We start from the raw sequence: 12,399 nt of genomic DNA, 5'->3' as shown, positions 1-12,399 counted from the left end.
CTAAAAAAAGAAAATTTAAAATGTTGATTTGTTATTTCAAGCATTTTTAATAGGCAATCAAACAATTTTGATGTGATTGATAAAATATGGTAAGAAATCAAAACCAAATTATATTTGATTTAATTTTTCTGATTATATTTGATTAATTGCTTTATTTACTTGACCTAATTTTTTGTGTATAAATAAGTACTACTTCTAACACTTAGAGGAGGACGAATCCTAACCTAGACTGTTCAGAATACACTAACTTGTTCCTTCCCCTAAACCACTTTTCATTCACAGAGAAAACCTTCTCACCAATTTTATCACCAACAATTCCTAACCTTTTTCTAACTGTATTTCACTTTCACATACAAACATGCCATTCACCATCATCCGTTAAACATTAACGTACCAGGCCTTAACACAACAAAAACCAAACTCAGTAACTTGCAGTTGCAGATTCCAAACCCCTTCGTCATTGAGCGGATTGTGTGTGATTCGATACACATGTTCATCATCAACTCAGAAACTCGCCGAATCCAGCAACGCTACCAAGGGATCAAAGAAACAAAAACAACCATCAGGTTTCATTGTTACAATATTCTACTCAACTCTTAATCTATGCACAGTCAAATTTGTTTTGCAGAGAAGGAGAAAAGAATAAAGCTCCGACGAGGATGCCACTCGAAGCCGCCGGAGAGTCAACACAAAGACACATAGCCAACGACGCTCCGATCTCAGCCACGGCCTCCCTCTACGGATCCGCATCCTTCGACCTTCAATCCAACTTCACAACATTCAACCGCCTCAGTTCGTCCATTCTACGCAACATCAGATTTGAGCTTGCTCCATCAAAACGACAACGCACACCCAGAGTCAGAAACGAGAAGAAGCTAAAACAATAAGGAGCGAAAACTAATCTGAAATCGAACTTACCAGAAGAATTCCGATACGGTACTTTTAGAACTCCTTGTGCTTGATTTTTCTATGCTTGATCGTCTTCATTTGTGTGTTTCCAATTTCTTTGTTGCTGCTTGAAGAGTTTAGTTTTTCATTGTCCATTTTATTTTATTGAGATGAGATGTATGGAGAACTCAAGTTGAGATTTAAGAATGGTTTGATTCTGGAAACAGCAAGAGAGAGAGACCGAGTGAAAAGAAATTGAGTTGGGGGCAGTGCGTATTCCCAGTTTGGGTTTTGGTTTGATTTTAAATTAATTTTTCCATTCTTCTTTTCTTATTTATGTTAGAAGTTAGTAAACAAAAACAAAAAAAAATTAATTAATATAAAGATGGTGGAGCGTACAACTCACCATGTTTCTCTTTTCTTTTTTTTTTAAATTATTTAATTGGTTTTTTCTATCTTTAATTTTATTGATATAAAAAAAAGGGATATTTAATTATATGTTTGTTAGGACTCTCATAAAAAAATCAAAATATTTGTTAATTTTCAATGTTTTTTTTATAACTTATGTGTTAATTTTAGAGTTTTTATTTATTTGTTTTATCATGATTTATTCATATTTTTTGCCATTTGTACTAATATTTTATTTTGTTTGCGAGGTACTACCATCGTGAGTTCAAACATTCATAGCGCATGCATGTATGGATTAATCAAAGATCCTCCGACTACGCGCCACATCAAAAGAACGAAGCTAAGTTCTAAACCCTTCTTTTATTATTATTGTTATTAGTTTTTTTTATTTTGATTAGGGTTTAATTTCCTCGTCAATAGAACTCCTCCTACACTTATATTGTTGTCAATTCTCTGATGATCAGATTCAATGCTTAAGGCTCGAGGCTTCCCGCTAACCATATCAGATCAAATTCGAAGCTAAGTTCTTATTCATATTTAATTTCTCTTTGACATTTTTTATTAAGTTAGGGTTAACTCTAATTCTCACCGAATTAGCCATACACTCACCCTCTTCTGTTTATTCTTCCTTTCCAATTTTCAGGGTTTGATGACCGCCGAAGCTACGAGTTTGGTAACCCTAAAACCCTAACCTTGATATGTTTCTTTGTTTATTATTACTTATGTCAAACCCTATTAAGGGATCCGCTGGTTACAATTTCCCTCCCCCATATCTGTTTTGATTATATTGTTTAAATGCGTGGTTAGTAATCCTAGGGAGTGCAACCTTTGAATTGAACATAGAATCACTAAATTTACAAGATAATATATTTGAATATAATCACATGATTGGTGCACACACGCACACTTTTGGGTAACCTCTCTGTTGCCCTGTTGCCTGTTGCCTTGTTGCCTGTTCCTGTTGCCTTGTATTTTGTGCAGAATAGCCAGTCCCTCGAATACGAGGATACCTCAGCCATGTTGCCTCGATTAAAGGTCATGGTCCCTAATGATGCTGCCTTCGATACACTAACATGACCTCGACCCTCGAAAGTTGCCTACGGAAAAGGCTGAGGTATCTTCTGGTTGCCTACGAAAAAAGGCTATTCTGATCCTTCCTCTTAGACTACCTGCCTCTTTATGGCATGGGTCAGTCTTTGAGCGAATGATAATTCGATGACCCTTCTACCTCCAAACGAAAGGCTTCCTGCCCTCTTATGGCAAGGATTGACCCTTTCATTCTGAAAGGCTAAAAAGAGACCTATCATCTGAGTTTAAGGTAATTGCCCCTAATTGCCTTGCCATGCTCTATTTTCTATATTCTTTCTCAAAATTCTTCAAAAACTGGCTACGCTCATTTTACGAGCTAAAGTCCATCTTTTCCTCTTTCATCTACATTTTCTGAAAACGAGCGAGCAAAGCAATTAAGAGCCCATGGAAAACCATGGATGCAAAGGGTGCCTTACACCTTCCCTTTGCATAAATTACCCCCGAACTCAGATTTCTTTAAAAGGTTTTTTTTCTGTTTCTTTTAGCCTTTCCGATTTAGTTTGGATAAAATAAAAGTCGGTGGCGACTCATGCTTAACCGCGACATTTCGATTATAAAAAGTCAGTTCACCATATTACAGACTCCATCACCCAAGTCAATTTCTTCAAGAGGATCTTGAGCCTGCATTATTTTTACTGATCCCAACGGATCCATCTTGAAGCCTAAAGGTTCGTCATCGTATATCCCATCAAATCTTTTGACCTGGTGATCGACTTCTTGATTGTTTTCACTTTTTACCATCATGGCCTCGAAAGCCATGTTTTTCTCCAATTCGGCTTCTAAAGCCGTTTTTCTCTTGTTTTCGGCCAAATAAGCCGTTATTCGAGCCAGGTATTCTGACTCAGTGGTCATCATCTTTGACTGTTGTCCTCTGCTCTGGAGGACTTTCATGATTCAATGGTTCATTGGGATCTTCCTTATTCCAAATGAAACCATAACTTGGGTCCAAGTTCAGATACTTAGACACACTTTCATCAGAAGAGTACACCTCTTCTGCTTTGTAGCAAGGGGCTACATTTGCTAGATGCTGGTCGAAATGCCTGCGACCACTCTCAGTTTTATAATAGCTTTGGTCAGCCTCAACATTTTCAACTATACCATCTGGCCTCCAAATAGCCACACGCTGATGCAAAGTAGAAGGAACTGCCCCTATGCCATGGATCCATTCTCGTCCCGGGAGTAATTTAAAATTTGCCTGGGATGCAATCACCATAAAGATGGTTGACCTGACAGTCGAACCAACAACCAATTTTACCTGAATTACTCCAAGTATTCCACTTGTCTTGCCCTCATAATTAGACAGCACCATATTATGGGGCCTTAAATCTTTGTCAGACTTACCCACTTTCTGAAGTGAAGAATAGGGCATTAAGTTCACAGCAACCCCACCATCAACAAACACTTTGTTTATTGGAACACCATCAACCTTTGCTCTTATGAATAAAGGCTTCAAATGATACATCATTCCTCGACCTGGCTTTTCAAACAAAGCCTTTTGTTCTTCCACTACTCCTTTTCCCATTACATAATAACAAACAGGTGTTTCTTCCACATTTTCGTCTGGAAGAAAATCATCTTCATTCTCAGACACCTCAGATATTCTGTCGAACTCTGCTGGAAGTACAGATACAATTCCACAGTCAATTAACAACTCATCTGATTCTATGTCAAAGTTGTCGTCGACCTCTTCGTCCGACAATGGAGAATACTCAGCCTCTTTTCCTGTATTGAGAGTCGGAGTATCATCATCGATTAATTCTTTGATGAGCTTCTTTCCCAGGATCATTCCTGCAGCTAGTCTCTCATTTGCCACTTTCGCTTGTTCTTCAGTCAACATCCTCTGAAAAGGTTTTGGCTGATAATGAGAAAAACCTGCTTGCATCATCTTCGAAATTTCCTGCCCATTCTCATGGCTTATCTGATAACGCCTCCACTGTGTTCGAGTCATAGGATTCTTTCCTTTGTAGTTTGGAGATATGTAATCTTTCCTCTTAGATCCACTATCAATCCAAGAGCCTTCAGCATTTGCTCCAACACGTTGGATCTGCCATTCTGGATGTTTGCCTCCTCTGAAGTTAATGGGTTTTACCCGCTTATCCTTAGGGACATCCGTCTTGGGGCGAAAAGTCTTTGGCTTTTCGAATAGCTTCCTGTATTCTCCAGTCCTTCGACCACTGTTTTCTCCTGTATACATGAACTGACGATTCTTGCCTCGGCGAGGGTCGAACCTCACCCTATTTGCAGCATCAACGTTGAAAACAGCATCACACCTTGGACATAATCCAACTTGAGAGTTGTTGTTGTGACACCTCTCAAGGAATTTCAAAAGGCTCTCTCTTGGTTCAAGATACACCATGTTCAAGACTTTGCCATCAGTAGCACCGTCTTTCTTTTCACCGAAACCATCAGTAGTCTCTGTCATACCCCAAATTTGTCCTACCCCTTTAACTTCTAACTGGCTTAAGCATTACATTTCATCTGCATACCTTCATTAGGACATTTGCATGGCTTTGCATCCATTCATTAAATAAAACATCTAAAAGCATGAGCTCAAGGATCATGAAATGAATTGAGGTCTCGCATAGGTTTTGGCACAAAGTTATCTATTTCTTCAAAATGGGGTATCTTGCACTTAATCAAGGATTGGGTTCGACTTGGTCTTTTGAAAGACAGGTGATCAGAGGGTTTCCAGTTACAAGAGGTTCTTGATCTAGGGTTTACTTCCCTATGCTCGATGATCTTCATGGTGTGATGGTTAGGAGCATTGATTCATTTGGATGAATTAGTTATGCTACAAGCATTGGGCCATTCAAAGTGTTCATGTCACTGGTTATTGACTCGACTCATCTAAGTGGATTGTGTTACAAGTCGTTGATCAAACGGCATCACTTTTGCTACGAGTTATGGGTTTGATGTCGTTTGGGATATTAAAGTGCAAAGTGTAGAAAGTTGAATCTCGAAACATCATGACTTCAAAACCCATTATTTATATTCAAATCCAATTGTTCATGTGTTCAGATCCATTCAAGTTTTATTATAAAATTACACAAAAATGTCTTTGGCCTATTGCCCTTATCTCTAAACATCATTCATGTACACCATTACATTGTCCAAATCCTATACATCAAAACTAAACTCAATTGCATATTACACCATTTAAATACAAAAATTATTCTAAAACATTTTTGCAGCCAAATCTTGGTCCCGTTCTTGTTCCATCTTCAAACCATTTCTCTTCATTTCTTCATAGCAAACTCTGCATAAAGACCAAACCAAGACTGCATCACCCCCTTTCAAACCCATATGAACAGATTCTGCAGCAAAACAAAATCAATTCACCTGCATAATCAAATAAAATCCAGCAGTCGTCATCAATACGGTTCAGCATCAACACAAATATAAGAAGCCTGCAATCAGATAATCATGACAGTTCAATGTACTACAATTCAGTGCAGCCTATTATGTTCACAAAGCAATGCATATCCTTCAACAGAAAATTTTACAAGCTATATTCAGTTCATATTTACACAGGGCTTCACCTTCACGACAGCTCTACACACAATCTTCATGAAAATTCCAGAAAGTTAATATATTATGCACAAGAAATCAAGAGAGAACTGAAGTTCGAAAAGGAAATTGAGGGAATAAAATCACATAGCAAGTTCAGAATAAATTCAGCAAGAAAAGGAAAACAATTTCATACACTGTCATATAAATCCAAGAAAGAAAAAGACATATTCCCATCAGCAGCTTCTATCTAACATTCACCCCTACATTCAAAAACCAGGTGATCATCAATTCCCAGCCATACATCATACACATTCAAGACCATATACACTCCATACAAAAAGAACATCAGCCCTGCAAAGTTCTTAGCTGTGCTACAAAGTTAGTTCTGTACCAGTGTCTCTTTTTTAATAACTTCTAACCTTCACTAACCGAATCACAAATGTAACCAACTGTCAAACAGAATTCTAACTGCAACCTAACAGAAAAACCAACCCTCTAACCTTCATAACTAACTTCCTCTCCCTCATAACCAACATAACTAACCCTCAAATCCTCACCCTTCAATTCATAACAGAATCCTCCCAATCCAAGGGTTCTAAATCACTCTCTAACTGAATCTCTTCAACCTTCTCACCTATATATTCTCCTTTCCCTCCACAATTCATACTTCACACCATTGTTACCACCCTCCTTCATCCTCCACTTCTCAATTTTCTCTTAATCTTCATCCTCTTCCTCTCACTCTCCCATCTTCATCACACTCTCACATTCTTCTCTCATTCATCTTCATCACCATCTTCCTCACGCCATTTTTCACTGATTCATCTCCTCCACCATTGTACATACACCATCACTTCACTCTTCTCTCAAATCTCCACTACATTCTCTGCAATATCTCGCTCTCCACCACTTTCCCTGAACTCATCCTCACAAACACATCAATCTCCATCTCAACAACACTGCATAACGCCTTTAATCACACAGAAATTCAGAAACAGATTTGAAATTCAAGAAGAAGAAAATCGGAGAAGATGATAGAAGAAGGTTCACGAACAAAAACAAGGTTAAGAACGGACTCGGAATTTACCTGAAGAACTTCATCATTCTTCCTCTGCTGCTCCGCAAAAATCGTCATTGCGAAACTTCGTCACCTTCAATCATCTTTAAGATCAACTCGTCAACAACAACCTCCATCGATCTCATCGTTCAATACTGGAATCTGCACCAACACTTCAGCAACTCGAGAAATCCGAATCAGCACCTTCTATTGCATCACATCATCCCCGTGGTTGTTCGTGCTTCATGATTAAGAATGAAGAAGAAGGATAACGTCTAAGCACCTCTTCGTAGTTGAATAATGCGTGTGCGCGTTGTTGCTCGGTTTCGGTGATTGCGAAAGCAACGATCTACAATCGGAAACAAGAGAGAGCAGGAGGCGAGGTAGGGATGACATTATCCACCGATTGATCACGGTGGCGATCGGAGAAGCGAGGCGCCGTTCCGTCTGAGCGTGAGAGAGGAAGAGGAACGTCTGAGAATACCAATCGACACAAGTAAACGAACCCTAATTCCTTTTTCTACTTTTTCTTTTTTTAATTTATTTAATTAATTCTGTTAATTGAAAAACATTGAAAATCTGAAATAAATTTAATCTGGATCTAATCAACTTGGGCCTGCGTCCAAAAGTGCTGTTAACAAACCTCCCCTTGGCCCATGTTGCACCATTTTTGACCAGATAACTGAATTATAAACACTGCTTTTCACACCACAATTTCTGACTCTACACCCCCATAGGCCCACAACATCATTTCTGGCCATAATTGAAACTGAACAAAAACCCCCTGGGCCTATTCTCTGGGCCTGCGCCCAATCACTCTCTTCACCACCAGTTTAGCTTTCTTACCCCCTTGTTTTCTATTTTTTTTTAATTACTAGAATTTAGGTTTAATTAGTTTTTTCTATTATCCTTTAGGTGATAAAATACTAATTTTTCTCCTATATTTTTAGACATTAGTACTAAATTTTGCATAGAAAAGGTTCAATAAAAAATACTAGTTTAGGCTCATTAAAATTTAGGTTTTTAGGTGTAAATTAGGTTTGAATTGGAATTCCGTTAATACTCAAAAAACTCACAAAAATAGTAGTATTTTTTTTAGGTTAATCTTACACTAATACTTGAATCATTTTCTATATGCTTTGTACCATTTCCATGCTATTTTTTGTATAATTGTTGTGTGATTTGATTACTTGTTCTTCGCCATATTTTTGGCCTATTTTGTAGATATTCACATAACTTTAGATTTAGACTTTTACAAGATCAATAACAAGTAGGTTTAGAAAATAGGCTAGTCTCCCCCATTTCATTTCTTTTCCTTTTCAACATCAAAACATCTAATAACTATCAAAATAAAACCCCTCTAAAAAATACAAAGAAAACACTAAAAAACATTAATAAAAAAGTGAAAATCATTAAAAAGGGAATGAAAGCTTGAATCTCCCTTGCTTTAGGGAATCATTCGAGTGCTTGGATCTCCCTTGCTTTAGGGAACCATTCGGGCGTAAGTTCCCAAATTCTAAAAGACACAAACCAAAGAGTAACTCGAGTTTCCCTTGCCTTAGGGATTTCCTCGAAACACTCAAACTCTCTCTTCTCTCCTTTCTTAAGGGCATTGTTATCTCCGCTCTATTGCATCCTAGGCGATCCCTTATGCAAGAGCGCGAGCGTTAACTCCGCCCAACTAAAAAACACAAAAACAAACAGGAAATCGTGAGCCGAACTACGGCGCTCTGATTCCTGAAAAGGATACGTAGGCATCAAGTCGCGGGGCTTGAACGAGCACATTTGTAAATAATTCCTTCTTTTCCCCGTATTTCTTTTCGCATTCATTCGCATTTATACATAGACATAGATACACCCTTTAGATAGAAACAAACATAGGTGGATACCATCGAGTACGATGGGCGTGAGGGGTGCTAGCACCTTCCCCTTGCGTAACCGACTCCCGTACCTTGATTCTCTGGTCGCAAGACCCTGTTCCTCCCTTGTTAGGTTTTTTGGTATTCCTTTCCCTTATGGGATAAATATATTAGTGGCGACTCTGTTCATTTTTCGCGAGCGTGCGACAGTCTCGACCATCATCACATCAGCAAGCTCAGTATAGTGAGCTTCTTCGACCTGTAAGGGATCAGAATCAACTTGCATTGATGACTTTGGTTTTTCTCCAAACTGTAGCCTTCCTTCTTTCAAAGCTTTCTGCACCAAATCCCTGAAAAGGACACATTGAGAAGTCTTATGACCCAAGAAATTATGAAATTTACAAAATCCTCTTTTTTTTCTTTTGTTCAAGAGGAGGATTTTTAAGTCCTGGGGGTACTATGATTTGCCCATCAGTTACCAACAAATCAAATATCTCATCACATTTTGTTATATCAAACGAATACGTTTTATTAGAAAATTTCTCATTTTTACTTTCGATCGGATTTTTATCTTTTGAAGGCTTAAGTAATTTACAGATATAAGGTGGTCCTGGCTTCAATTCAGCCACATTAACCTCTCCTTCCTCGTATTCACTATCACTATCAGAGTCGAACTCATTGGTAGTAACATAAGCTATCTTTTCTTTTTTATGATATTTGTTAACTCTGGCTTTTTCAGCTTTTAACCTTTCGACTTGGCGCACCCTGTCTGCCAGTTGTGCCATATCCCTTAGATGTTGGGTATCTAATTTATTCCTTATGGAATAATCTAACCCACCTACAGCCATTTCGATTAACTCATGCTCAGGGATTTGGGTGAAACATCTGGCTTTCAATAACTAAAACGGTTTAGATAATCATCGACCGCTTCTGTACCTTTTCGCCTGACTCCGGCTAATTCTTTCAAACTGATTTTCGACTGTCCCATATAAAACTGCTCATGGAACAATCGTTCTAACTGGTTCCATGAAAACAAAGATTGTGGAGGTAAGGTCGTAAACCAAGTAAAGTCATTTTTTGTTAGAGAACTTGGGAAATATTTCATCTTTAGATTTTCGTTATTTGCTAATTCCCCCGCTTCTGTCTGAAATCTAGCAATATGTTCGACTGTCGACTCGCCAGTCTCACCAGCAAATTTGGTAAATTTTGGGATTTTCCAACCCCTAGGCAATTCTGTTTGCCTAACATACTCTGACAATGGAGAAACAAAATTAGGTCTATGTAAACCTACATTTATTCCATTCTGAACTAAAATTTGTTCGACTACATTAGAGATATTGTTGTGTCCAACATTGACATCTTGCTGGATATTTCTAAGAACCTGATCAGCATTTTGATGCCTTTGTACTACTCTAGGGATCTCTTGCTCAATTTGGTCCCCATGTCTCGTAGTTTCGACTACTCTTACATTCGACCCTTGTGGAGTCGAAAGGTTTGGTTGTGGGGGTGCTCTAAAGAAGTCTGCTATTTTGGCCATTTGTCCAGCCAATATTTCATAACTTTGGTTCGTATTGTTTATCATGGGAGTAAAAACAGTTCCCATTTGTTGAGTAAGGGCATTTACCATTTCATGGTTGCTTTCGTCTATTTGTTGTCGGATTGACAACATTGACGTAGTACTTAGAGATGGCAAAGCCTGGTTAATGTAACCTATGCCCATAGGTCGACCCCCTGGATTTGATGTGCTTGTTGCCATCATATTGTCGGAATATAATGAAGGATTCGTGTGCAAACCTTGCATCATAGAAGTGGGCATTCCAAACTGAGGGTTAAAACCTGGCGGAGGTATCATTCCTTGAAACGGCGGTCGTAATGGGTTAAATGGTGACCGTACATTCATTGGTGATGATACCAATTTTGCTGCCGTCGATCCACCAGTACTTGTTGTTATAACTGGGGACGAATTTGCAACATTTTGTGATGTTGTTCCGGTTAGAACAACTCCTTGATTTCCAGAAAGGTCAGAATCATTTGTATTAACTTCAGACATGTCAGTTAATTTTCGACCACTTCTTAGTATCATACATAACTTTTACACTGACAAATATGAAACAAACAGCAATTAACGGGTCCCACCGGGTGTGCCAATTTGTTTACCCAGAAATATGGTAAACAATCGCTAGTTTCCTTTTTAAAGGTTACTTTTGCGGAATCAACTAGAATATTCCAGGACTGATTGCTTTGATTTTTCTATTATGTGTATCTGGTCTGTATTAAATGCAGTAATAACCTTAAAATAAAAGTACACACTGAAGTTTAAGACTTTAAAGTAAATGAAAACGATAAAATGCAGTAAATGTGCACTGAAAGTAATGCATAATGTAAAATGATTGCATAAATTAAATTGGTACGCATACATACATTCCAAAGTTGCACTCGTCACTCATTTTTGCATAGAGATTTGAGTTTACTTGTGTTTTTGTAGAAAATGCGGACCCTAAACTGTTCATCTGGATCTTGCTTAAATAGTAAAAATAAAATAACTACTACTAACAGTCGACTGATTATTAGCCAACACGTGTCCTCGACATGCAGCATCTTCGTCTGTGAGGCTTCCACGCGTCTTTTAGAAACTGCTGAAAAACTATCTGAAACTGCTTCCTTTGACTTCTGATGTCTTCCGACTTCAAAACTATACTTGGCAAAACGTCTAAGTTTTCTGCATACTTTAGTCGATCATGCATGGCAAATTTGCCAATTTTAGTCGAACCACCCCTGGCAATGATGGCATTTTGTAGTCGAACAGTAGTCTCGACTAAGAAAGTTTCTTAATCAGGCTGCTTTGCCTTAGACTATTTAATAATCTCATATATCTTAGAGATTATTTGCCATTATTTAACAAGTCGAAATCCTAGGGTAACAGCCTGTTGAACATATTCACACATTATAGAATCAATCCTGATCTAGATACTCTAGCTCCTTGATAACACATTGTCATGACTCTTCGGATGGCGAAGATGCCATGCATACTTCGTTGAGAACACAAATCTCAGCTTGCTTGCACCACAAGAACTAGATTGACACAATCTTTTCAAACGATGCTTGCATCAAAGAAACTCACCTCCAAGAAAAGTACATAGATCAAATCACTTATCTGATATACTTCCCTTGCACCTATTAGCATATGTAGGTACATGTGCGTTCTTCATACACACCTGAATGCCATAGAGAGAAATAAAATCTCTTCCACTTTCTGATTGATACCTACACACCTCCCTTCTTAAATTGGGTAAGATGTCTGACATCATTCATATGCACAACCTTATGAGAGAAACCTTTCCTCATGATTCTTCCTTAGAGGGTGCATTCAATAGCTAAGACTACCTCAATGGTAGTACACTTGATCTGACACCTCTCTTCTGCAAGCCATTAGCATATAGTGATACAACCAGATGTATCTTATTAGTCACTCCACAAGCCACATCAACTATGACCAATGACTTGACTTTACACCTCAATAACCACACTATAAATAAATGATTCACCCCTCCCTTAAGATCACTTAAATGATAAATTCAATTGTTCACT

The 12,399-nt window shown here is 38.1% G+C and overlaps 1 protein-coding gene across 1 annotated transcript; it reads right to left on the bottom strand.

The window, feature by feature from the left end:
- Window positions 1-7,172: 7,172 nt before the first annotated feature.
- LOC131650309 (uncharacterized) lies at window positions 7,173-10,453 on the bottom strand (the record flags this gene model as incomplete). Its single annotated transcript, XM_058920020.1, has 4 exons — window positions 7,173-7,301; window positions 9,071-9,230; window positions 9,280-9,607; window positions 9,709-10,453. Coding segments are annotated over 4 exons (1,362 nt in total), but the record flags the coding sequence as incomplete, so codon positions are not given.
- Between the last annotated feature and the right edge of the window lie 1,946 nt (window positions 10,454-12,399).

Source organism: Vicia villosa, linkage group LG2, assembly GCF_029867415.1.
Source record: "Vicia villosa cultivar HV-30 ecotype Madison, WI linkage group LG2, Vvil1.0, whole genome shotgun sequence".
Taxonomy (NCBI): Eukaryota; Viridiplantae; Streptophyta; class Magnoliopsida; order Fabales; family Fabaceae; genus Vicia; species Vicia villosa.
This window is presented reverse-complemented; position numbering and strand designations above follow the sequence as displayed.